General features: G+C 40.7%; 1 protein-coding gene across 8 annotated transcripts in view; it reads right to left on the bottom strand.

Annotated features, from left to right (window-relative positions):
- Positions 1–456: 456 nt before the first annotated feature.
- ahnak (AHNAK nucleoprotein) overlaps positions 457–26,960 on the bottom strand; it is a 31,543-nt gene continuing 5,039 nt past the window's right edge. Inside the window, exons 2-7 of one of the 8 annotated variants that reach the window (XM_042074796.1) lie at positions 23,370–23,425; positions 19,741–19,801; positions 19,207–19,364; positions 18,904–19,106; positions 7,678–18,619; positions 457–4,659 (exon numbers count right to left, since the gene is read on the bottom strand). In XM_042074796.1, the coding sequence (XP_041930730.1) occupies positions 1,571–4,659; positions 7,678–18,619; positions 18,904–19,106; positions 19,207–19,363 (14,391 nt within the window). In that variant the 5' untranslated portion in view covers position 19,364; positions 19,741–19,801; positions 23,370–23,425 and the 3' untranslated portion in view covers positions 457–1,570. Of the gene's footprint in view, positions 18,620–18,903; positions 19,107–19,206; positions 19,389–19,740; positions 19,802–23,369; positions 23,426–26,960 lie in introns of all 8 variants that reach the window. The other 7 variants (XM_042074791.1, XM_042074793.1, XM_042074794.1 and 4 more) reach the window with 7 other exon arrangements.

The following is a 26,960-nucleotide window of genomic DNA, read 5'->3' as shown; positions in this document are numbered from 1 at the left end:
TTTCCATACGTACACATACTATATGAAGACTGAATAATGTTATTTTTGTATGTTTGTTTATGTTTTACCAGTGTGGTTCTCGTGCACAAGTGTGGTGTTAATATGGACATTTGAATAAATCACCTTGTATTTGGTATCTTACATGTCTTACATGCGATGTCTTGAATTTCCCCTTGGGGATCAATAAAGTATCTATCTATCTATCTATCTATCTATCTAAATGCTAATAATGATAATGAGCTGGTCTGAAAACCAGTCCTCATACTCAACATTTTTACATTTCTTTTCTGGACCTTATATGCTGTACAATATTCTTAATACATAATCAATTTCAATCAAACTCAATCAGTTGTTATAGCCAATGATCATGATGGTTAATGATACAGTAAATATGATATAGCCTACAGTGTGTATAAGTGTAAATTAAAACAGTGACATGAATGACAGTAAACCCCGTGGATACTTGTACAGTTTATTTGGTTTGTTTTGTAACAGGAAAAAACATAGAAAAATACAATTTAGGATCTGCAGCTGAGAGTCAACAACATTTTATTAGTGATTAAAGTGAAATTGTCACCCTTAGTTTTTCCACCAGACACTACCATATTTGCTGAGAGAGAGAGAGAGTGAGAGGGAGAGAGAGAAACAATCATCTCAATTTAAGGTAATGTGTGATGGGAAATGGATGAACTATTGTGTACACTTTCAAAAGCAGTAACCTAGTTAATAGAAAAACACATTTTTTTTATTTAGGTTATCATTAACAAGTTTTACCAAATATAAATAATTTGGATAGTGACAAAAATGTAACCCAGGTGAAATTGTAATGGGAATATTATATACCTATTCTTTTATAGATTGAATATCCAATTCTGCCCATCTCTGCAGTAGGATGAGGCAGCCACAATTTATTTACAGTTTGTACAAAAGACATTTGTTAAAATCTCATTTTTTCTTGCAAAAAGATTGTCCTGCAAATCATTTTGGTAACTGTGAAAACAGGAATGATTATATGTGATGCTGCAAAATAGTTGCATAATTTCAAATATAAAGATTTTTTTACTGCTCTAAGTGTATATGCAAAAACACATTCTTATCAGTAATACAGTGATTGCAATATGTTGTGAATTACTCCCAGTATTTGTGTTTCTTAAAATATTACATGTTAAAAAAAAAGAAATGATAAAAAATCAAAACAAAATGCAAATATTCTAGTTTGGATTCTCTAAGGCACTGCTTGATTTTTGTGAGATGGTGTAGTCTCAATAAAATTTAACTATGTACAAAAGAAAACAAAATAATTACAATACAGTTTTTTTCTTATTTACAGTGTAATAGCAAAAATATGGTATGTACCTCGAGAGGCTTCTAAATTGCTGGACTGGGATAAGAGAGCGAATGAATACAACTCACATATATTGATTATTAGTAATTATGTGACTGTGCAGTGAGGATTCAAAGAGAATGGTGTGAATATGCTATTTGATTTCAGATGCTTGAAGATTAGTTATGAGTGGAAAAATAACAATAACAATATGAGTACATTAGTGCTTTTTTGTATCACCATTTCTTATTTCTTAGGTGACACAGCAAGCTCTAGTCTTGGAAAATGAAACCCACTCTTTGATCCACTATCACTACTGGAAGAGGAAGACATTCTTGACTTTTTCGATGACAGTGCCACATCACTACCTCCCTCTAGCTTTCCTTCAGCCTGCTCTCCTAGTGTCACCTCATATGAACCTTTGGATTTAGCTCCAAATCCACCAAATGTGCCAAATTTCAACTTTCCCTTTTTCCCCTTGACCTTACCCCCACCAATATCCACAGATATATCGCCACTGCCTGCCTCTAAGTGACCTGAAGCAGAGGCGGGAGAGGCCAGTTCCCCTTCATCACTGAAAGATGAAGAGCGATGTCGTGATTTTTTGAAAAGATCAAGAGATGCGGATTTGCTTTTGGGTGAAACTCTAAGTTCAGTACTTCCCCCTACTGACATTTTGCCACTTTGCAACTCTCCAGAACTCAAGCTGAGGTCTCTTGACACTTTGACATCTGGACTGCCCATGGTAAGGTCAGCAGCACTTCCACCCTTAGTCTTTGACTTGCCAAAGAATTTGGGCATCTTCACCTTCACTTTCCCACCTGATTTAAGTTCAGGGTCATGCAGATCTGAACCAATATGACCACTCATAGATGGAGCTGCCATTTCAGCCCCTCCACTAACTTCACTAGCTCCAACATCCACCCCAACCTCTGGCCCTTCCAGTCTGGGTAATGCAATACCAAACTTTGGAACTTTTATCTTTGGAAATGAAACATGTCCCTCTGGGTACTCCATCTCACCAGATCCCTCCATGCCCATACTTGCTCCACCTTTAACATCATATTTCATGCCCTTCCCCTCAGCGCCCACTCTCCCCTCTCCAAATCCTCCCTTTATTTCTGGACCCTTCAGACTGATATCTGGGGCAGAAAACTTTGGCCCTTTTATGTCAAGACCAGGGGCCTCAACATTTATTTCAGGTGTACTCAAGCTGACATTCATATCTTGTCTTTCTAGACTGGAACTGCTTACACCTGATTTGAGCTTTGGCCCTTTTCCTTTAGGAGACCCAATGTCAAGTTCAACATCCGGAAAATGCAGTTTTCCAAACAATGGCTTCTTTACTTTAGGTCCTTTGATATGCAGGTCAGGTGATTCTGCCTCTAATTCAATATCATGTGCTTTGAGACTTATGTCAGCACCACTGTTTTTCCCCTTTCCTTTCACTTTAGGTAATTTGAATTTTCCCTTCTTTCCTTTCAGACTTATGTCTACATCAGGAGCGGCAGCACTAGCATCAACATCGGGAAGATCTAATTTGGGGCTTTTTCCACCCATATGGAATTTGGGTTTCTTGACTTTTGGCGCTTTGATATTTGCCTCTGGGCCCTCTACAGTAATGTCAGGACCTGCAATGCCAATGTTAGGATCAGGGAGGTCAATTTCTGGACCTTGTACTTTTGGAGATTTTATCCCAAAACTGGGGCCCTTGAATTTTGGAAACTTGACTTCTGGCCTTTCAAAACTGGGACCTTTGATGTCAAAGTCTGGACCTTCAATTTTTCCTTCTGTTCCAATCTTTGGTACTGATACATCTATGTCTCCCTTCCCTTTTGGACCTTTAAGGTTAATGTCAACATCAGGCATTGAGACTTTCGGTGTAGAAATTGATGGCATTTTAAATCTAGGCCCTTTAATGTTACCTTCAGGGCCTTCTATACTTGGGCCTTCAATGTCGATCTTTGGTGCTTTAATGCCACCTTCGATTTTTGGTACAGACATATCCAAATCTCCCTTCACCTTAGGTCCTTTCAGATTGAAGTCAACATCAGGCATTGAGATATTTGGACCAGAAATGGATGGCATTTTGAATTTAGGCCCTTTGATTTTTCCCTCTGGGCCTTCAATGTCTATATCTGGACGTGTAATGTTGACATCAGGAGCTTTCAGATCAATATCAGCTCTTGGCAAGTTTACATCAATATCACCTCCTTCCACTTTTGGCCCTTTAAATCCAAATGATGGCATTTTGATCTTTGGCATCTTAAATCCTCCCTCTGCTCCCTCAATATCAACATCTGGGCCCTCAATGTCAACTTTTGGCATCTTGATATCACCCTCAAACTTTGGAACAGAGATGTCACTATCACCCTTTATTTTTGGTCCTTTTAGGTTGAAGTCAACATCTGGCATTGAGAGTGATGGACCTGATATTGTTGGCATTTTGAATTTTGGCCCCTTGATCTTTCCTTCTGGGCCTTCAATGTCAACCTCTGGTGCTTTTCCATCAATATTGACTTTAGGTAGATTTATATCAACATTGGGTCCTTCAACCTTTGGCCCTTTGAATCCAAATGATGGCATTTTCATTTTTGGCATCTTAAATCCTCCTTCAGGTCCCTCAATATCAACATCTGGGCCTTCAATGTTAACTTTTGGAGCTTTGATATCACCTTCAACTTTAGGGCCAGAAATATCCAAATCACCCTTTACTTTTGGTCCTTTCAGGTTGAAGTCCATATCAGGCATTGAGATCTTTGGACCTGATATTGTCGGCATTTTGAATTTATGCCCCTTGATTTTTCCTTCTGGACCTTCTATTTCAAGATCTGGTGTTTCAATATCAACATTTGGTGCTTTAAGATCAATATCTCCTTTTGGCATTTTCAAATCAACATCTGGTCCTTCGACTTTGGGACCTTTGAATCCAAATGAAGGCATTTTCATCTTTGGCATCTTGAATCTACCTTCTGGGCCTTCAATGTCAACATCTGGGCCTTCAATGTCGACTTTTGGACCTTTGATGTCACCTTCAATTTTTGGAACTGAAACATCCATATCACCCTTGACTTTCGGTCCTTTCAGGTTGAAGTCCACATCAGGCATTGAGATCTTTGGACCTGATATTGTTGGCATTTTGATTTTAGGCCCCTTGATCTTTCCCCCAGGACCTTCAATGTCAAGGTCTGGAGTGTCAATGTCAAAATTTGGAGCATTAAGATCAATATTTCCTTTTGGCATTTTCAAATCAACATCTGGTCCTTCGACTTTGGGACCTTTGAATCCAAATGAAGGCATTTTCATCTTTGGCATCTTGAATCCACCTTCTGGGCCTTCAATGTCAAGGTCTGGAGTATCAATGTCAACATTTGGTGCTTTAAGATCAATATTTCCTTTTGGCATTTTCAAATCAACATCTGGTCCTTCGACTTTGGGACCTTTGAATCCAAATGAAGGCATTTTCATCTTTGGCATCTTGAATCCACCTTCTGGGCCTTCAATGTCAACATCTGGGCCTTCAATGTCAACTTTTGGACCTTTGATGTCACCTTCAATTTTTGGAACTGAAACATCCATATCACCCTTGAATTTCGGTCCTTTCAGGTTAAAGTCCACATCAGGCATTGATATCTTTGGACCTGATATTGTTGGCATTTTGAATTTAGGCCCCTTGATTTTCCCCCCTGGGCCTTCAATGTCAAGGTCTGGAGTGTCAATGTCCACATTTGGACCTTTAAGTTCAAAATCTCCTTTTGGCATTTTCAAATCAACATCTGGTCCTTCAACTTTAGGACCTTTGAATCCAAATGAAGGCATTTTCATCTTTGGCATCTTGAATCCACCTTCTGGGCCTTCAATGTCAATATCTGGGCCTTCAATGTTGACTTTTGGACCTTTGATGTCACCTTCAATTTTTGGAACTGAAACATCCATATCACCTTTGAATTTCGGTCCTTTTAGGTTGAAGTCCACATCAGGCATTGAGATCTTCGGACCTGATATTGTTGGCATTTTGAATTTAGGCCCCTTGATTTTTCCCTCAGGGCCTTCAATGTCAAAGTCTGGAGCTTCAATGTCAACATTTGGTGCTTTAAGATCAATATCTCCTTTTGGCATTTTCAAATCAACATCTGGTCCTTCAACTTTGGGACCTTTGAACCCAAATGAAGGCATTTTCATCTTTGGCATCTTGAATCCACCTTCTGGGCCTTCAATGTCAACATCTGGGCCCTCAATGTCAACTTTTGGACCTTTAAGGTCACCTTCAAATTTTGGAATTGAGACATCCATATCACCCTTGAATTTCGGTCCTTTTAGGTTGAAGTCTACATCAGGCATTGAGATCTTCGGACCTGATATTGTTGGCATTTTGAATTTAGGTCCCTTGATCTTTCCCTCTGGGCCTTCAATGTCAAGATCTGGAGTGTTAATGTCAACATTTGGTGCTTTAAGATCAATATTTCCTTTGGGCATTTTCAAATCAACATCTGGTCCTTCGACTTTGGGACCCTTGAATCCAAATGAAGGCATCTTGATCTTTGGCATGTGGAATCCACCTTCTGGGCCTTCAATGTCAACATCCGGGCCTTCAATGTTGACTTTTGGGCTTTTGATGTCACCTTCAATGTTTGGAACTGAAACATCCATATCACCCTTGACTTTCGGTCCTTTCAGGTTGAAGTCCATATCAGGCATTGAGATCTTTGGACCTGATATTGTTGGCATTTTGAATTTAGGTCCCTTGATCTTTCCCTCTGGACCTTCAATGTCAAGATCTGGAGTGTCAATGTCAACATTTGGTGTTTTAAGATCAATATTTCCTTTTGGCATTTTCAAATCAACATCTGGTCCTTCGACTTTGGGACCCTTGAATCCAAATGAAGGCATCTTGATCTTTGGCATGTGGAATCCACCTTCTGGGTCTTCAATGTCAACATCCGGGCCTTCAATGTTGACTTTTGGGCCTTTGATGTCACCTTCAATTTTTGGAACTGAAACATCCATATCACCCTTGACTTTCGGTCCTTTCAGGTTGAAGTCCATATCAGGCATTGAGATCTTTGGACCTGATATTGTTGGCATTTTGAATTTAGGTCCCTTGATCTTTCCCTCTGGACCTTCAATGTCAAGATCTGGAGTGTCAATGTCAACATTTGGTGTTTTAAGATCAATATTTCCTTTTGGCATTTTCAAATCAACATCTGGTCCTTCAACTTTGGGACCTTTGAATCCAAATGAAGGCATTTTCATCTTTGGCATCCTGAATCCACCTTCTGGGCCTTCTATGTCAACCTCTGGGCCTTCAATGTCGATATTTGGACCTTTGAGGCCACCTTCAATTTTTGGAACTGAAACATCCATATCACCCTTGAATTTCGGTCCTTTTAGGTTGAAGTCCACATCAGGCATTGAGATCTTTGGACCTGATATTGTTGGCATTTTGAATTTAGGTCCCTTGATCTTTCCCTCTGGGCCTTCAATGTCGAGATGTGGAGTGTCAATATCAACATTTGGTGCTTTAAGATTAATATCTCCTTTTGGCATTTTCAAATCAACATCTGGTCCTTCGACTTTGGGACCTTTGAATCCAAATGAAGGCATTTTCATCTTTGGCATCTTGAATCCACCTTCTGGGCCTTCAATGTCAAGATCTGGGCCTTCCATGTCGATTTTTGGACCTTTGATGTCACCTTCAATTTTTGGAACTGAAACATCCACATCACCCTTTAATTTCGGTCCTTTCAGGTTGAAGTCCATATCAGGCATTGAGATCTTTGGACCTGATATTGTTGGCATTTTGAATTTAGGTCCCTTGATCTTTCCCTCTGGACCTTCAATGTCAAGATCTGGAGTGTCAATGTCAACATTTGGTGCTTTAAGATTAATATCTCCTTTTGGCATTTTCAAATCAACATCTGGTCCTTCGACTTTGGGACCTTTGAATCCAAATGAAGGCATTTTCATCTTTGGCATCTTGAATCCACCTTCTGGGCCTTCAATGTCAACATCTGGGCCTTCCATGTCGATTTTTGGACCTTTGATGTCACCTTCAATTTTTGGAACTGAAACATCCATATCACCCTTTAATTTCGGTCCTTTCAGGTTGAAGTCCATATCAGGCATTGAGATCTTTGGACCTGATATTGTTGGCATTTTGAATTTAGGTCCCTTGATCTTTCCCTCTGGACCTTCAATGTCAAGATCTGGAGTGTCAATGTCAACATTTGGTGCTTTAAGATCAATATCTCCTTTTGGCATTTTCAAATCAACATCTGGTCCTTCGACTTTGGGACCCTTAAATCCAAATGAAGGCATTTTGATCTTTGGCATCTTGAATCCACCTTCTGGACCTTCAATGTCAACATCTGGGCCTTCAATGTCAACATTTGGTGCTTTAAGATCAAAAGCAGCCTTGGGCATGTCAGGAGCATTGATATCAAGTTCTACAGATCCAATATCAACATCTGCTTTAGGCAAATCGATATCTGGGCCTTCAACCTTAGGTGATTTGAAACCAAATTTAGGCATTTTAAATTTTGGTAATTTAAATCCACCCTCTGGACTTCGACCTTCCACATCAGCACCCTCAATCTTGGGCCCTTTAAAACCAATTTTGGGCATTTTGAATTTATGCTTTTTCAAACCAGCATCAGGTCCACTGATATCTACATCTGGGCCTTCGATCTCAATCTTTGGTCCTTTGATGTCAGCTTCAAACTTTGGACTTGATACATCAACATCACCCTTCATCTTGGGTCCTTTCAGGTTAAGGTCAACGTCAGGCATTGAGATCTTTGGACCTGATATTGTTGGCATTTTGAATTTAGGCCCCTTGATCTTTCCCCCAGGGCCTTCAATGTCAAGATCTGGAGTGTCAATGTCAACATTTGGTGCTTTAAGATCAATATTTCCTTTTGGCATTTTCAAATCAACATCTGGTCCTTCGACTTTGGGACCTTTGAATCCAAATGAAGGCATTTTCATCTTTGGCATCCTGAATCCACCTTCTGGGCCTTCAATGTCAACATCTGGGCCTTCAATGTCAACTTTTGGACCTTTGATGTCACCTTCAATTTTTGGAACTGAAACATCCATATCACCCTTGAATTTTGGTCCTTTCAGGTTGAAATCCACATCAGGCATTGAGATCTTTGGACCTGATATTGTTGGCATTTTGAATTTAGGTCCCTTGATCTTTCCCTCTGGACCTTCAATGTCAAGGTCTGGAGTGTCAATGTCAACATTTGGTGCTTTAAGATCAATATTTCCTTTTGGCATTTTCAAATCAACATCTGGTCCTTCGACTTTGGGACCTTTGAATCCAAATGAAGGCATTTTCATCTTTGGCATCTTGAATCCACCTTCTGGGCCTTCAATGTCAACATCTGGGCCTTCAATGTCGACTTTTGGACCTTTGATGTCACCTTCAATTTTTGGAACTGAAACATCCATATCACCCTTGAATTTTGGTCCTTTCAGGTTGAAGTCCACATCAGGCATTGAGATCTTTGGACCTGATATTGTTGGCATTTTGAATTTAGGTCCCTTGATCTTTCCCTCTGGACCTTCAATGTCAAGGTCTGGAGTGTCAATGTCAACATTTGGTGCTTTAAGATCAATATTTCCTTTTGGCATTTTCAAATCAACATCTGGTCCTTCGACTTTGGGACCTTTGAATCCAAATGAAGGCATTTTCATCTTTGGCATCTTGAATCCACCTTCTGGGCCTTCAATGTCAACATCTGGGCCTTCAATGTCGACTTTTGGACCTTTGATGTCACCTTCGATTTTTGGAACTGAAACATCCATATCACCCTTGACTTTCGGTCCTTTCAGGTTGAAGTCCATATCAGGCATTGAGATCTTTGGACCTGACATTGTTGGCATTTTGAATTTAGGTCCCTTGATCTTTCCCTCTGGACCTTCAATGTCAAAGTCTGGAGCTTCAATGTCAACATTTGGTGCTTTAAGATCAATATCTCCTTTTGGCATTTTCAAATCAACATCTGGTCCTTCAACTTTGGGACCTTTGAACCCAAATGAAGGCATTTTCATCTTTGGCATCTTGAATCCACCTTCTGGGCCTTCAATGTCAACATCTGGGCCCTCAATGTCGACTTTTGGACCTTTAAGGTCACCTTCAATTTTTGGAATTGAGACATCCATATCACCCTTGAATTTCGGTCCTTTTAGGTTGAAGTCTACATCAGGCATTGAGATCTTCGGACCTGATATTGTTGGCATTTTGAATTTAGGTCCCTTGATCTTTCCCTCTGGGCCTTCAATGTCAAGATCTGGAGTGTTAATGTCAACATTTGGTGCTTTAAGATCAATATTTCCTTTGGGCATTTTCAAATCAACATCTGGTCCTTCGACTTTGGGACCCTTGAATCCAAATGAAGGCATCTTGATCTTTGGCATGTGAAATCCACCTTCTGGGCCTTCAATGTCAACATCCGGGCCTTTAATGTTGACTTTTGGGCCTTTGATGTCACCTTCAATATTTGGAACTGAAACATCCACATCACCCTTGACTTTCGGTCCTTTCAGGTTGAAGTCCATATCAGGCATTGAGATCTTTGGACCTGATATTGTTGGCATTTTGAATTTAGGTCCCTTGATATTTCCCTCTGGACCTTCAATGTCAAGATCTGGAGTGTCAATGTCAACATTTGGTGTTTTAAGATCAATATTTCCTTTTGGCATTTTCAAATCAACATCTGGTCCTTCGACTTTGGGCCCCTTGAATCCAAATGAAGGCATTTTCATCTTTGGCATCTTAAATCCACCTTCTGGACCTTCAATGTCAACATCTGGGCCTTCAATGTTGATTTTTGGACCTTTGAGGTCACCTTCAATTTTTGGAACTGAAACATCCACATCTCCCTTGACTTTAGGCCCTTTCAAATTAAAGTCAACATCAGGCATCGAGATCTTTGGCCCAGAAATGGATGGCATTTTGAATTTAGGTCCTTTGATCTTTCCATCTGGTCCCTCCAACTCAAGCTCTGGACCTTTAATGTCAATTTCTGGTGCCTTAACATCAATGTCTGCTTTTGGAAGTTTCACATCAACGTCAGGTCCCTCCACTTTTGGTCCCTTGAATCCAAATGAAGGCATTTTGATTTTGGGCATCTTGAATCCACCCTCTGGGCCTTCAATGTCAACATCTGGTCCTTTAATATCTATCTTTGGTGCCTTAATATCCCTTTCGACCTTCGGTACTGACACATCTATATCTCCCTTCACTTTAGGTCCTTTCAGATTGAAGTCAACATCAGGCATTGAGATCTTTGGCCCAGAAATGGATGGCATTTTGAATTTAGGTCCTTTGATCTTCCCATCTGGTCCCTCGACCTCAAGTCCTGGACTCTTAATGTCAATTTCTGGTGCTTTAACATCAATGTCTGCTTTTGGGAGTTTTACATCAATGTCAGGTCCCTCCAATTTTGGCCCTTTGAATCCAAATGAAGGCATTTTGATTTTGGGCATCTTGAATCCTCCCTCTGGGCCTTCAATGTCAACATCTGGGCCTTCAACATCTATCTTTGGTGCCTTGATTTCACCCTCGACTTTGGGTACTGAAACATCAAAATCTCCCTTTCCTTTAGGTCCTTTCAGATTGAAGTCAACATCAGGCATAGAGATCTTTGGCCCAGAAATGGATGGCATTTTGAATTTAGGTCCCTTGATTTTTCCATCTGGTCCCTCCACCTCAAGTTCTGGACCCTTAATGTCAATTTCTGGTGCTTTAACATCAATGTCTGCTTTTGGGAGTTTTACATCAATGTCAGGTCCCTCCAATTTTGGCCCTTTGAATCCAAATGAAGGCATTTTGATTTTGGGCATCTTGAATCCACCCTCTGGGCCTTCAATGTCAACATCAGGGCCTTCAATATCTATCTTTGGTGCCTTGATATCACCTTCAACCTTCGGTACTGACACATCCATATCTCCCTTCACTTTAGGTCCTTTCAAATTAAAGTCAACATCAGGCATAGAGATCTTTGGCCCAGAAATGGATGGCATTTTGAATTTAGGTCCTTTGATCTTTCCATCTGGTCCCTCCACCTCAAATTCTGGACCCTTAATGTCAATTTCTGGTGCCTTAACATCAATGTCTGCTTTTGGAAGTTTCACATCAATGTCAGGTCCCTCCACTTTTGGCCCTTTGAATCCAAATGAAGGCATTTTGATTTTGGGCATCTTGAATCCTCCCTCTGGGCCTTCAATGTCAACATCAGGGCCTTCAATATCTATCTTTGGTGCCTTGATATCACCTTCAACCTTCGGTACTGACACATCCATATCTCCCTTCACTTTAGGTCCTTTCAAATTAAAGTCAACATCAGGCATAGAGATCTTTGGCCCAGAAATGGATGGCATTTTGAATTTAGGTCCCTTGATCTTCCCATCTGGTCCCTCCACCTCAAGTTCTGGACCCTTAATGTCAATTTCTGGTGCTTTAACATCAATGTCTGCTTTTGGGAGTTTTACATCAATGTCAGGTCCCTCCAATTTTGGCCCTTTGAATCCAAATGAAGGCATTTTGATTTTGGGCATCTTGAATCCTCCCTCTGGGCCTTCAATGTCAACATCAGGGCCTTCAATATCTATCTTTGGTGCCTTGATATCACTTTCAACCTTCGGTACTGACACATCCATATCTCCCTTCACTTTAGGTCCTTTCAGATTGAAGTCAACATCAGGCATAGAGATCTTTGGCCCAGAAATGGATGGCATTTTGAATTTAGGTCCTTTGATCTTTCCATCTGGTCCCTCCACCTCAAATTCTGGACCCTTAATGTCAATTTCTGGTGCCTTAACATCAATGTCTGCTTTTGGAAGTTTCACATCAATGTCAGGTCCCTCCACTTTTGGCCCTTTGAATCCAAATGAAGGCATTTTGATTTTGGGCATCTTGAATCCTCCCTCTGGGCCTTCAATGTCAACATCTGGGCCTTCAACATCTATCTTTGGTGCCTTGATTTCACCCTCGACTTTGGGTACTGAAACATCAAAATCTCCCTTTCCTTTAGGTCCTTTCAGATTGAAGTCAACATCAGGCATAGAGATCTTTGGCCCAGAAATGGATGGCATTTTGAATTTAGGTCCCTTGATCTTCCCATCTGGTCCCTCCACCTCAAGTTCTGGACCCTTTATGTCAATTTCTGGTGCTTTAACATCAATGTCTGCTTTTGGGAGTTTTACATCAATGTCAGGTCCCTCCAATTTTGGCCCTTTGAATCCAAATGAAGGCATTTTGATTTTGGGCATCTTGAATCCACCCTCTGGGCCTTCAATGTCAACATCTGGGCCTTCAATATCTATCTTTGGTGCCTTGATATCACCTTCAACCTTTGGTACTGACACATCCATATCTCCCTTCACTTTAGGTCCTTTCAAATTAAAGTCAACATCAGGCATTGAGATCTTTGGCCCAGAAATGGATGGCATTTTAAACTTAGGTCCTTTGATCTTTCCATCTGGTCCCTCCACCTCAAATTCTGGACCCTTAATGTCAATTTCTGGTGCTTTAACATCAATGTCTGCTTTTGGAAGTTTCACATCAATGTCAGGTCCCTCCACTTTTGGCCCTTTGAATCCAAATGAAGGCATTTTGATTTTGGGCATCTTGAATCCACCCTCTGGGCCTTCAATGTCAACATCTGGGCCTTCAATATCAATCTTTGGTGCCTTGATATCACCTTCTACCTTCGGTACTGACACATCCATATCTCCCTTCACATTAGGTCCTTTCAAATTAAAGTCAACATCAGGCATTGAGATCTTTGGCCCAGAAATGGATGGCATTTTGAATTTAGGGCCTTTGATCTTTCCTTCAGGACCCTCCACCCCAAGATCTGGGGTGTCAATGTCGACTTTTGGTGCCTTAACATTAATGTCTGCTTTTGGCATTTTCACATCAACTTCAGGGCCCTCCAGTTTTGGCCCCTTGAATCCAAAAGAAGGCATTTTCATTTTGGGCATCTTGAATCCACCCTCTGGACCTTCAATGTCAACATCTGGGCCTTCAATATCTATCTTTGGTGCCTTGATTTTACCCTCGACTTTGGGTACTGACACATCCATATCTCCCATCACTTTAGGTCCTTTCAAATTAAAGTCAACATCAGGCATAGAGATCTTTGGCCCAGAAATGGATGGCATTTTGAATTTAGGTCCTTTGATCTTTCCATCTGGTCCCTCCACCTCAAGCTCTGGACCTTTAATGTCAATTTCTGGTGCCTTAACATCAATGTCTGCTTTTGGAAGTTTCACATCAACATCAGGTCCCTCCACTTTTGGTCCCTTGAATCCAAATGAAGGCATTTTGATTTTGGGCATCTTGAATCCACCCTCTGGGCCTTCAATGTCAACATCAGGGCCTTCAATATCTATCTTTGGTGCCTTGATTTCACCCTCGACTTTGGGTACAGAGACATCCATATCTCCCTTCACTTTAGGTCCTTTCAGATTGAAGTCAACATCAGGCATAGAGATCTTTGGCCCAGAAATGGATGGCATTTTGAATTTAGGTCCTTTGATCTTTCCATCTGGTCCCTCCACCTCAAATTCTGGACCCTTAATGTCAATTTCTGATGCCTTAACATCAATGTCTGCTTTTGGAACTTTCACATCAACGTCAGGTCCCTCCACTTTTGGCCCTTTGAATCCAAATGAAGGCATTTTCATTTTGGGCATCTTGAATCCACCCTCTGGACCTTCAATGTCAACATCTGGGCCTTCAATGTCCATCTTTGGTGCCTTGATTTCACCCTCGACTTTGGGTACTGAGACATCAAAATCGACCTTTCCTTTAGGTCCTTTCAGATTGAAGTCAACATCAGGCATTGAGATCTTTGGCCCAGAAATGGATGGCATTTTGAATTTAGGGCCTTTGATCTTTCCATCTGGTCCTTCCACCTCAAGATCTGGGGTGTCAATGTTGACTTTTGGTGCCTTAACATTAATGTCTGCTTTCGGCATTTTCACATCAACGTCAGGTCCTTCCACTTTTGGCCCCTTGAATCCAAATGAAGGCATTTTCATTTTGGGCATCTTGAATCCAGCTTCTGGGCCTTCAATGTCAACATCTGGGCCTTCAATGTCTATCTTTGGTGCCTTGATATCACCTTCGACTTTGGGTACTGACACATCCACACCTCCCTTCACTTTAGGCCCTTTAAGATTTAAGTCAACATCAGGCATTGAGATCTTTGGCCCGGAAATGGATGGCATTTTGAATTTAGGCCCTTTGATCTTTCCTTCAGGACCCTCCACCTCAAGATCTGGAGTGTCAATGTCGACTTTTGGTGCCTTAACATTAATGTCTGCGTCAGGCATTTTCACATCAACATCAGGTCCTTCCACTTTTGGCCCCTTGAATCCAAATGAAGGCATTTTCATTTTGGGCATCTTGAATCCACCTTCTGGGCCTTCAATGTCAACATCTGGGCCTTTCATGTCTATCTTTGGTGCCTTGATATCACCTTCGACTTTGGGTACTGACACATCCACACCTCCCTTCACTTTAGGCCCTTTAAGATTTAAGTCAACATCAGGCATTGAGATCTTTGGCCCGGAAATGGATGGCATTTTGAATTTAGGCCCTTTGATCTTTCCTTCAGGACCCTCCACCTCAAGATCTGGAGTGTCAATGTCGACTTTTGGTGCCTTAACATTAATGTCTGCATCAGGCATTTTCACATCAACATCAGGTCCTTCCACTTTTGGCCCCTTGAATCCAAATGAAGGCATTTTCATTTTGGGCATCTTGAATCCACCTTCTGGGCCTTCAATGTCAACATCTGGGCCTTTAATGTCTATCTTTGGTGCCTTGATATCACCTTCGACTTTGGGTACTGACACATCCACACCTCCCTTCACTTTAGGCCCTTTAAGATTTAAGTCAACATCAGGCATTGAGATCTTTGGCCCGGAAATGGATGGCATTTTGAATTTAGGCCCTTTGATCTTTCCTTCAGGACCCTCCACCTCAAGATCTGGAGTGTCAATGTCGACTTTTGGTGCCTTAACATTAATGTCTGCATCAGGCATTTTCACATCAACATCAGGTCCTTCCACTTTTGGCCCCTTGAATCCAAATGAAGGCATTTTCATTTTGGGCATCTTGAATCCACCTTCTGGGCCTTCAATGTCAACATCTGGGCCTTTAATGTCTATCTTTGGTGCCTTGATATCACCTTCGACTTTGGGTACTGACACATCCACACCTCCCTTCACTTTAGGCCCTTTAAGATTTAAGTCAACATCAGGCATTGAGATCTTTGGCCCGGAAATGGATGGCATTTTGAATTTAGGCCCTTTGATCTTTCCTTCAGGACCCTCCACCTCAAGATCTGGAGTGTCAATGTCGACTTTTGGTGCCTTAACATTAATGTCTACATCAGGCATTTTCACATCAACATCAGGTCCTTCCACTTTTGGCCCCTTGAATCCAAATGAAGGCATTTTCATTTTGGGCATCTTGAATCCACCTTCTGGGCCTTCAATGTCAACATCTGGGCCTTCAATGTCTATCTTTGGTGCCTTGATATTACCTTCGACTTTGGGTACTGACACATCCACACCTCCCTTCACTTTAGGCCCTTTAAGATTTAAGTCAACGTCAGGCATTGAGATCTTTGGCCCGGAAATAGATGGCATTTTGAATTTAGGCCCTTTGATCTTTCCTTCAGGACCCTCCACCTCAAGATCTGGGGTGTCAATGTCGACTTTTGGTGCCTTAACATTAATGTCTGCTTTCGGCATTTTCACATCAACTTCAGGGCCCTCCAGTTTTGGCCCCTTGAATCCAAATGAAGGCATTTTCATTTTGGGCATCTTGAATCCTCCATCGGGGCCCTCAATACCAACTTCTGGGCCTTCAATGTCAATTTTAGGGGCCTTGATATCACCTTCAACCTTTGGAATAGACACATTCACATCCCCCTTTACCTTTGGTCCTCTTAGGTTTAAATCAACATCTGGCATTGAAATCTTTGGACCTGATATTTTTCCTTCCAGATGCTCTACCTCTAGTTCTGAACCTCTAATGTCAACTTCTGGCGCCTTAAACTTAATGTCTGCTTTTGGTAGATTCACATCAACTTCAGGGACCTCCCCTTTGGGACCCTTTATTCCAAATGACGGAATTTTTATTTTTGGCATCTTGAATCCACCTTCTGGGCCTTCAATGTCAACATCTGGGCCTTCAATGTCTATCTTTGGTGCCTTGATATCACCTTCGACTTTGGGTACTGACACATCCACACCTCCCTTCACTTTAGGCCCTTTAAGATTTAAGTCAACGTCAGGCATTGAGATCTTTGGCCCGGAAATGGATGGCATTTTGAATTTAGGCCCTTTAATCTTTCCTTCAGGACCCTCCACCTCAAGATCTGGGGTGTCACTGTCGACTTTTGGTGCCTTAACATTAATGTCTGCTTTCGGCATTTTCACATCAACTTCAGGGCCCTCCAGTTTTGGCCCCTTGAATCCAAATGAAGGCATTTTCATTTTGGGCATCTTGAATCCTCCCTCGGGGCCCTCAACACCAACTTCTGGGCCTTTAATGTCAATTTTAGGGGCCTTGATATCACCTTCAACCTTTGGAATAGACACATTCACATCCCCCTTTACCTTTGGTCCTCTTAGGTTTAAATCAACATCTGGCATTGAAATCTTTGGACCTGATATTTTTCCTTCCAGATGCTCTACCTCTAGTTCTGAACCTCTAATGTCAACTTCTGGCGCCTTAAACTTAATGTCTGCTTTTGGTAGATTCACATCAACTTCAGGGACCTCCCCTTTGGGACCCTTTATTCCAAATGACGGAATTTTTATTTTTGGCATCTTGAATCCACCTTCTGGGCCTTCAATGTCAACATCTGGGCTTTCAATGTCTTTCTTTGGTGCTTTTATATCGACTTTGACTTTTGGTGCTGAGACATCAATATCTCCCTTCAATTTAGGTCCTTTTACATTTAAGTCAACATCAGGCATTGAGATCTTTGGTCCAGAAACAGATGGCATCTTGAATGTAGACCCTTTTATTTTTCCTCCTGGACCCTCAACATTAAGAGCTGTACTTTTAATGTCAATTCCTTGTGCTTTTAGATCAACATTACCTTCTGGTAGCTTCACATCAACATCAGTGCCCTTGATACCAAATGAAGGCATTTTGATTTTGGGCATTTTGAATCCACCTTCAGGGCCTTTAACATTAACCTCAGGTCCTCCTATGTCTATCTCAGGTGATGTCAGGTCTCCTTTGAAAGTTGGAAGCGAAACATCAACATCTCCTTTCATTTTGGATCCTTTGAGGTTGATATCAACATCTTGGCCTCCAAATGATGGCATTTTAAATTTCGGTAACTTATATCCCAATTCTGATCCATCAATGTCAACACCAGAACCTTCAACATTAACTGCTGCACCTGCAATGTCTGTATTAGGCACAGTAATTCCACTTTTAATGCCTGAAATAGACACATTAGAATTACCCTTAACTTTTGCCCCTTTAAAACTGATGTCAGTGGCATGAGTCTGTAAGCTGGGACCTGAAACCTCTGATGTTTTGATTTTGCCATCTACACCTGCTGTTACTGTGGTATCTGTACTTGTACCAGATATTCTGGCAGTAGGAGCATTCACATTGATGTTGATTCCTTGACCTGCTCCCCTCAGCTGCTGGTTACCTATAGTAACTTCAGGGCCATTGCTTCCTTTGTTATTTCCTTTCTCCAAACCAACACCTATTTTACCTGAGAAACCTTGGGTACTTCTACCAGGTCCACTGATATTAATCTTATCACTATCTGTTACATTAGTGCCAGGTAACTGAATACTGCTATGTTGATGCTGCATCCCTCCAGATAGCCCAAATTCAGTCAACGACCTTTCCCCCGAAAGTCCAGTGGCAGGAATTTTAAATCTGAGCTCTTTTTCACTCTGCTCAACATCAACAGTTGCCGTTTTAACATGTCCTACACTCCAGTGTTTTTCAGATGGGCCAGTGGCATGTGGACCTGTGACAGAGACATCACTTGGGACCTGAATCTTGAATTCTGGACTACCTATTTCATATTGCTGCTGCCCAGGACCCTCTGGCATGTCCAAAGTGTAGGTAGTAATTCGTCGGGTGATGGTGGTAATTGTGCTTCCATCACTGCTTGTGCTGCTGTGACGTTCCGTACGCACATCTACACCCTCAGCAAGGTCCTCTGATTTCAGTCTAGGTTTGATCTTCTTAGTGTAGATCCGTCTGTAGTCCTCATCATCACCACTCTGGTATTTAAAAATGTATAATAATATGTAAGTGTAGAACAGATTATTCAGTATTTACAATAATGTAATATTTTGTAATAAATTGAAACATGCATATAAAATAGATTAACTCTCAATAGACATTAATGCACACTTATTAATGTACACTTCAACATAGTGTTTACAATTATAAGCACAACTGACAACAGTTATTGTCTGCAAGTCATGCAGAACCATCAGTGGATTTTTAATATAATTTATGTATGTATGTAAGAACTCAATTTTGAAAGCAATAGTTTGCTTACAAGGATAATGTCAGGACTTGATCCTCCAAATCTTGTCTTGCCTTCCCATGACAGTGTGCCCATGGGAGATCGGCAGGGTGATTTGTCTCCCTTGTTCTGTAGTTTTAGCCCAACTTTATGTCGATTAAGTGTCTTCAGTAACTCTTCTGTTTCTTCTGAGCTCATGTTGTCAAAGTAGATGGTTGCACCCACGATTTGGTCACCTGAACAGACCATTGATGGGAATAGCAGTAAATACAGAGTAATTGTTGATGTTTGATAGTAAATGGGATTTTTTTCCCTGAGATCAGTTATGACTTTTACCTTTGTGGACTCTCCCAGTGTGTGCAGCAGGGGACTCGTCCTTTACATCTTTCACGTAAATCTCTCCCTCACCCGTTTTTTCAATTGTCAAGCCATGTTCATCAGGGCCCATCCACTGTGGGAAGAGCACTTCCCTTGTCTCCTCCTCTTCAGCCATTCTGGCAAAGAATGGAAAGAGTTTACTTTGGAGACAAATTGAAATAAAGAAGGCAACCAACACTTCTTTTTCACTGAGGCCTCATGTCTACGTATCATACAATAAGACAACATTAATTCCTTTCAAAAGTGATGTTAATAATGTGGTTTAGAGGATTTTTGAGTAAAACAGAGGAGGCTACAAAAAAGTCTAGCACCTTAGTGACATCTGGTGGTGATTTTGCAAGACCATAAAGTGAAGCATGGTGAACCTTCATTATTTTACATGTATTCAACATAGACATGCATGCTCTGAGAGATTATTGATAAAAAAAAATACAAAAGTAAGCATTAACACAATGTATGACATGAGAGAAAAGAATAAGGATTATAACTAACCTTGTTGTCTTATTCTCCTCTTAAGTCCCCTGGTGTAAAGTGACAGTGTTGTGTCTCTTTCCTGAGGCAGAAATGGAATTGTTAATAACAAATATTTTATTTCAGAGAGAAGTATGATAATCATGTTCACTTGTATGAAATGTGTTACTGTAATGCTGCATATACACAGACTCCTTGTCCATTAGGTCTAATCACATTCAATTAATTAATTTAGGAGTGAATATTTATATTTAGATTAAAGACCACTGAATGCAATTTAGAACTGTCTACATTAAAATCATAATAGGCCGTTTAAGCTTCATATGATATGCTATCTTAGCTCCATTTACATCTCTTGTTTCTATTACAGATAACAGACAGTGCTATACATACTGCCTGGGTCAAAAATCGATTAAATTAAACAGTCCTCTATGTGATAAGTATAAGGAAAGATACATTGCGTAAAACTAACTCTCAACAGAATATGACTCATAAAAGTGAAATGTTCCTTTGTTTAGTTGACAACGCAACAACAGGGAATGATTCAGATCTTCAAACATTCTCACAGTTACACTGCTGGCATTATGCCATTATGAATTTTGAATAGGGTTTGAGTAGGTTGTTCATCTTAAAACCCACTCAAAGGCTGAAAAATGACTTCATCTCATTCATGAATGAAAATGACAGGTGGCTGACATGCTCAGTAAGCATACAGAACAAAATAGTCTGCTGAATGGATTTGCACTTTTAATGTATAATTGTGTAGTCTGCTGAATAGATTTGCACTGTTCATGTAGGCTTACAAAAGGAACTGCTGATTACTATTTTAAAAATGATCATTCAACTCAACAGCATTTGTTTTTCACTGATGGGTGAAGCAGGGATTGGACCTTCCTTTACTAAAGCGGCTTGGGTACAATGCACATAAAGTGATTTTGAGTAATAAAAACAAATTGTTCATGGTACATGATGCTGTGCCCGTGTTGCTAACCTCATCCCTAAACCCCATCCTAAGTAAATCTTGATGCCACATTCTAAATGACTTCCACTAATAATCCACTAAGTAAATGCAATGAATCAAGACAGAAAGTACAATTACTTTACATGTAACATTAATTACATTGAAGTGAGTTCTTAATCAACTGGTTGATCTATGATGTTTTTGTCTTTCTCTGTTTGTTTGGAATGGCTAAAAAGAGCATCTTCATGTCAACACACGGGCCCAAAGCCTTTTGCAGGATAGGGTGACTGAATGGCCTTGACAGCATTGCAGAGATACCTAAAGTTCCTCAGCCACCCTCACACCTTCTAACCAGTCAGATGCTCAGTGAGAACCCATTATCCTGTAAACAGTTTCTACTTGCAAGAACCACTTTTTAAACTGGTCCTTTTACTTTAACTGATATGATCAACTGCCAGAAACACTCTGGCCAAACAATGACAAATTACCTCTAGTAGTATATGATTTAAATCTTGCAGGGACCAAATGCCTATTCTTTGCAAGCTAAAAGGAATCTCCCCTATGCCCTGTTTCTGTCAGAGATGATACCAAACAAAATATGCCCACTTCCACTTGTAGTTTTCCAGGGCGTTGATCTGATGTAACTTAAGTCACAGACAAACACAAATAATTTATACTATTTCCAACTATTTCCAATTTGAAACCCTTCACAACAGGCAGAATGATTAAATGTTTTATTTTTCAGGTAGGACTTATAAAGTTTCCAAAAAAACCTTTCCATTACCATTTGGAATTTGTAGAAAATGATCTATCTTTCGAGGCTTTAGATCTTCATCAGACTGTCTCAGCTAAACTTGTAGCTCTACTATGGTAAAACCAGTATGTCATATAAGTTTGAAAATTACAAACAGTTCCTGGCACATATCCTTTGGTAATCCCCCAACCAACAACACCCAACAAAATACTTATGTATCAATTCAGGCCTATCTGCCTATGATTTCCCATCCCATTTTGGGAATCACATTCAACAACTTTGCCATGTGTCATCCCTCTCTCTACAGCTTCATCAACTGTTGACACAGTGAGTCCCAGGTAAGCTCAAGCTGCGCACTCAAAAGCTCAAACAAGTCTCATTATTGTTTTTGGCAAGAAGAGGTATTTACTAAAGCACTGGGAGGGAAAAATCAACAGTTATGTATTTTCAAGGAAAGAGGAGGAGTGGGGAGTTGTTCTCGCCGTCTCCATGGCATGTTCTGCAGCCTGACTGTGGTGCCACACCCTTTTCTTTTATCTGCTGTGCCCCCAGCCGCTACAACACAAACTCGAGCACGGAGCACGGAGCGCATATTTTCCTACTCTACTCTCTCCCACTGCCTCCATAATCCACCCATCGACTTCTCTCAAACTTTATGATCTTGAGAACTCTTTGGACAGCCCACGTTCTCACAGCTTTGACAAATTCTTGGCAGCAAGCGCAGGGAGGAACCCATGAGAGCGAGTGGGAGGGTAGGGAGAGAAGAAAAAGGGGGGGGGGGGCTACTGTGCTGATTATGGTGCCCCCATAACCAAAGGCCATTCTACCAGCCTGTCAGAGGAGGGTGGGGGGTGAAAACGCAACATCATGGTCCTGGCCAGCAGAGCAAACACCTAACAAAGAGCTCAAACTACAAGTCTAATCACACACTTTCCATTTCCGATCACTCATTCATTCAAACAGAGGTCTATTTTTTATGTTTTCTATGAAATAGTCATCTACTACTTCATATATGATGACGATGAACTAAACACTATGTGTTGTAAGTATCGCTCAGATCTGGACATACAGTATTTATTTGCAGGATCTGGAGCCTGCCCAAACATGATCAACATTAGGCGTAGACACATAATAACACCTTTTGTGTTCACATAAAACAAGCTGACACACAACACTGGAAGTACAAATGTTGCTTTCACCAAGCAAGGAAGGCATGTAATATGAAACTTGAAGATGGCAATAGACAGAAATAGACTGAAAGAAATGGAATATATTGATATTTTACTGACTCTGAAAAGAAGAACCTCACCATGCGACACCACACTCATGCCTGTCACCACTAGGAAACTGTAGAGAAAAAGGGAATTTCCCAGGATCTGGATCACACACCAGTTCAGAGCATGTTTTCTTGTTTAAGGCCTTTACAGAGATTCCATATGCTACAGCTACTGCTTAATATTAATGTAATAGTTGTGTTTACTCTTGCAAAGCACTTTGCCGCAGCTGTTTTTGATCTGCTCTGAAAGCCAGCCAGCTGAACAGTGCTGATACACACGTTCATAGTTCAGGGAAGAGGGGGCTCCTCAACAGGTGGCCAAGCAAGAGCAAATGTGCATGGCACAGACACGTCGGCCAAGGAGTCAAATTACTCAAAGCAGGCCTTTCAGAGCTCACAGCCTAAGTGACCTTCGAGAGTCAAACATAGACTTTAATAACAATCATTCCAAAACTGCTCAAGAATTTGGCCTAAGAGGCCCCTTGGCTCAACTAGATTCCTCATGAATCATCATCTCTGTTATATATTGATAAAGTGATATAATATTACCATTTCATCAATACTGGTAAAACAATGTCATGGTTATGTAGTTGTTTACAATACATTCACATATTTTGCTTTAACTAAACTAAACGTCTACAAAGATTAACAAGGATTACCTGTTGATTGCTCAAGCACCAGCTACGGCTCACAGTGTTCTGTCTTCGTTTATCTTCTGAAATGGAGAAGGACATGATTAGAAAGATGTCATTTTTCCTCTCTCTACAGCAGACAACAAAAACCCCTTCAAAGGTTCAATAACAATAACAATGAAAAGATAGGATGAAATAATAATGAAATGGTAGATTCTTAATGAACCTAAAGAACCTTCTCTCAACGATCAAATGTGTTGTTTAATCAATCATTGTAACTTAAAATGTGTACGTATGCCTGCATGTCTACTGTATAAGTATAAGTATATATACTCTTTTGATCCCGTGAGAGAAATTTGGTCTCTGCATTTATCCCAATCCGTGAAACACACTCAGCCCGGCGCAGTGAGCTGTCTGCAACAACAGTGGCGCTCGGGGAGCAGTGAGGGGTTAGGTGCTTTGCCGAAGGGCACTTCAGCCGTGCTGGTCGGGGTTCGAACTGGCAACCCTCCGGTTACAAGTCCGAAGCGCTAACCAGTAGGCCACGGCTGCCCCAAACTGTGTGTGTATGTGTGTCTTTATGTGCGGGTGTGTGTTTATGTGTGTGTGTGTGTGTGCATGCGTGTGTGTGTGTGTGTGTGTGTGTAAGTGTGTGCATGCCTGTTTGTGTGTGTGTGTGTGTGTGTGGTGTAAGCTACTGGTGAAACAACACTTTTTAATGATTAATAGCCGTCAGACCACACCACAGATTAGAGATTGGAGGTCCTATCATGGTGACACACCCAGAAATAAAGTACATTTATCCAAGCACTTAAGCAAGGCTATATTCACACAAAAAGTCAACAGAACTATTTTTAAGATTTACCATGAGAGTCAAATCATAGGATCATCAACACAATTTTGTGACCCTCAAATATTTCAACAAAACCTGAATTGCCTATTAGAATATAACCAAAGGCTCATTCAAAATAGGCAGCTGCAGCTCTGTCCTTTCAGTGGCAGTGTGGCAAACCCTACATGTTCGTTGCATGACACATACAAGTATGTTTTAGAAAAATGTTTGTTTGATTGGTAGTACATAAATGTAAATATGGAAATGTAAACAAGTCAATTAAATTAGAAAGCAAGTATAGGTTTCAGTGTTGATTGTAAATGTATTACAAAACCATAGTTGAGCAACCATCTGTGGTATTAGGAAGGAAAGACGAGACAAGTGTGAATTGCAAACATGTGAGATATGTGCCTGCAAATTCCATAGCTTCCATTCCACAAGAGTCAGTCTATGGCGGGCACTAAGTTAGATCACCCCTCACAGACAAGATGCTAGCAGGGGTCAATTAAGTTTCCCTTCAGGCGAAAACAAAAAGCTCATGGGCAGATACATCTCCATGTTATTCTGCAGTGTTGTTTATTATCTATTTATAAAGACCAACTGAACTAAAAAAAAACATTGACATCTTGTAGAAATCAACGGACAGAACGGAAAAGATTTCAAATGAAATCAAATGTTTGTTGTTTACTCAGTCATGTAAGCCATCTACATGAGTCAATGATTTTAAGGCAGAGCCCACTAAGTTCCAACAAAGCAGCAACACTGGAATAATTCCAAAAGCTTTGTCAGAATAAATGCTATTGAGAATGAATATACAATATACTTATTATTATATTTCTTTCTCCTTGAGGTCCATCTCTTCAACAGTCTTCAATACATTCTCACAGATATCTGCAAACAATGATGTGGCTGTTCTGTAGCTGTCACTCAGCAGTAAACATATCCACGGGATGCTGGAGTTCCACACACTTGCCCAAGGGACTACAAAGTATTGCAGCATGACAAGCAATGATGCAATCCCGTTAACAGATACAGGCTTGAAAAGATTAACATGATCAAAGCCTCAATTGAAGATAAAAATACATTTCAGATCGGTTGTAGGTACTGCCCTCAGAATCTGACTTTCCTAATATACCTTTTCTTACAACTTTGTTATATTTTGAGGAAGGCTGAATGTCTGACACAAAGAAATGAAAATGAGTGCTATGAAGCATTGCACAAGGTAAGGCTACATAGGAATTTGTGAAAACAGAATGTCCCTGTCTTGACATGACACCATAAATACTTGAATAAGCCCAGACAGGTATACCGGTTTAAATCCACTGAGGAATGATGGTTGCCATGATCAGTCATCTCTGGGCCCTTACACGTTCACGTTTTTTTCAGTTAGAACAGTTAAGGTGGTTGGCTACATAGAAAGATTCAAGTACTCTATCAAGCTCATACCAGTTGCATTAGAGAAATGTTTGGAAGTCAAATAACTCTAAAACGATTACTTATTTATGGGGTAGAATGCCTCTATTATTTGTTTGTGAAAATTTAGTTGCAGGGACATTTGTTTTCACAACATCATTCTCCTCTATTCTTCACCTTCATAATGCTGCTTGTAATTTGTCACCCAGAGCTGTTACTGAAATAGAAGGGCTGATAAAGGCCACGCTGGTCGAGGTTGTCACAGTGTTTGCATAGAGCAACAGAGCTTGAAGCAGCTGTGCACACTCAAAGATACAAGTTCCATTATTCAACACTTTATTCACATCTGGCTAGCAAACCAAAACACATATTGGAAATTTTTAGTAATTTCTGCCAAACTGCTCTATTTAAAACATATTTTTTAAATTTAATTTCTATATGACTAAATGATGCATATTATTTTGGCCAAATTAATGGGCCTGATGGCATGATGCTTTTGGAAAAAGTTTGTTATTAGAATTTAGAGCAAGATGAAATTATCAAACATATAACACTCCAACAGAGTTAAATGATACTTTAGACCACAAATAATCCTTATTGAGGCTACTATGTTCAGAACCTGAAACCTTTGCCATAAAAACACATTTCAAAAAAACAATACTATGACATTCTCTCCCAGCTACTTGCTAAAAAATGAAAGTCTTCTGCCAGCTTAATTGATCGATTTAAAATGAATACCTTTAATGTCTCTTTGGAACTACTCTCAATGGGACACACCCTTTGTAGAACAAGGGAACTGCAGAGGACGCACCATCTCAGAACTTGCACAGAGAGCAGGAGGCCCCACCCTGGCCCGTAGTCAGACACATTCCTTGATAGAGCCGTCAGGCCAGCTGGAAATGTGCCCAGCCTCTCCCGCAGTGACTAACTCCACAGATATGTCCTCTGCTCCAGTCCGCCTCACCACTGCTCACGCTGAGTAGCAAAGCAGGGAGCTCCAAAAGAGGATGGCCATTTTAAGCTTTTGGCCTGAAAACCAGCTTTTGTGCAAACAACAGACGATCTAACGTGGTCCGGAGTATACTGATTTAACAAAAGCCCAGCAGCCCACAGAGAATCTGTATGCCTAATCTATGTGGAGATATGAAGTTGCTAATTGCCTTTAATTGGTTAAGGCCTGAGCCACAGGGTTGTGGGAAAGACATGAGGTACCTCACTTGTGTACAGGAGCCAAACCACTTCAAACTAGACCTCTTCAGGCTTATCCGGTTTGAGGCAGGTAAACAAAAGAAATACTGAGCAAAAAAGCATGCCTCACTGGTTCAGAATTGCAAAGCACCCGAGGGCAAGGGATTATGGTACAGTAATACAGC

Source organism: Alosa sapidissima, chromosome 20 (assembly GCF_018492685.1).
Source record: "Alosa sapidissima isolate fAloSap1 chromosome 20, fAloSap1.pri, whole genome shotgun sequence".
Taxonomy (NCBI): Eukaryota; Metazoa; Chordata; class Actinopteri; order Clupeiformes; family Clupeidae; genus Alosa; species Alosa sapidissima.
This window is presented reverse-complemented; position numbering and strand designations above follow the sequence as displayed.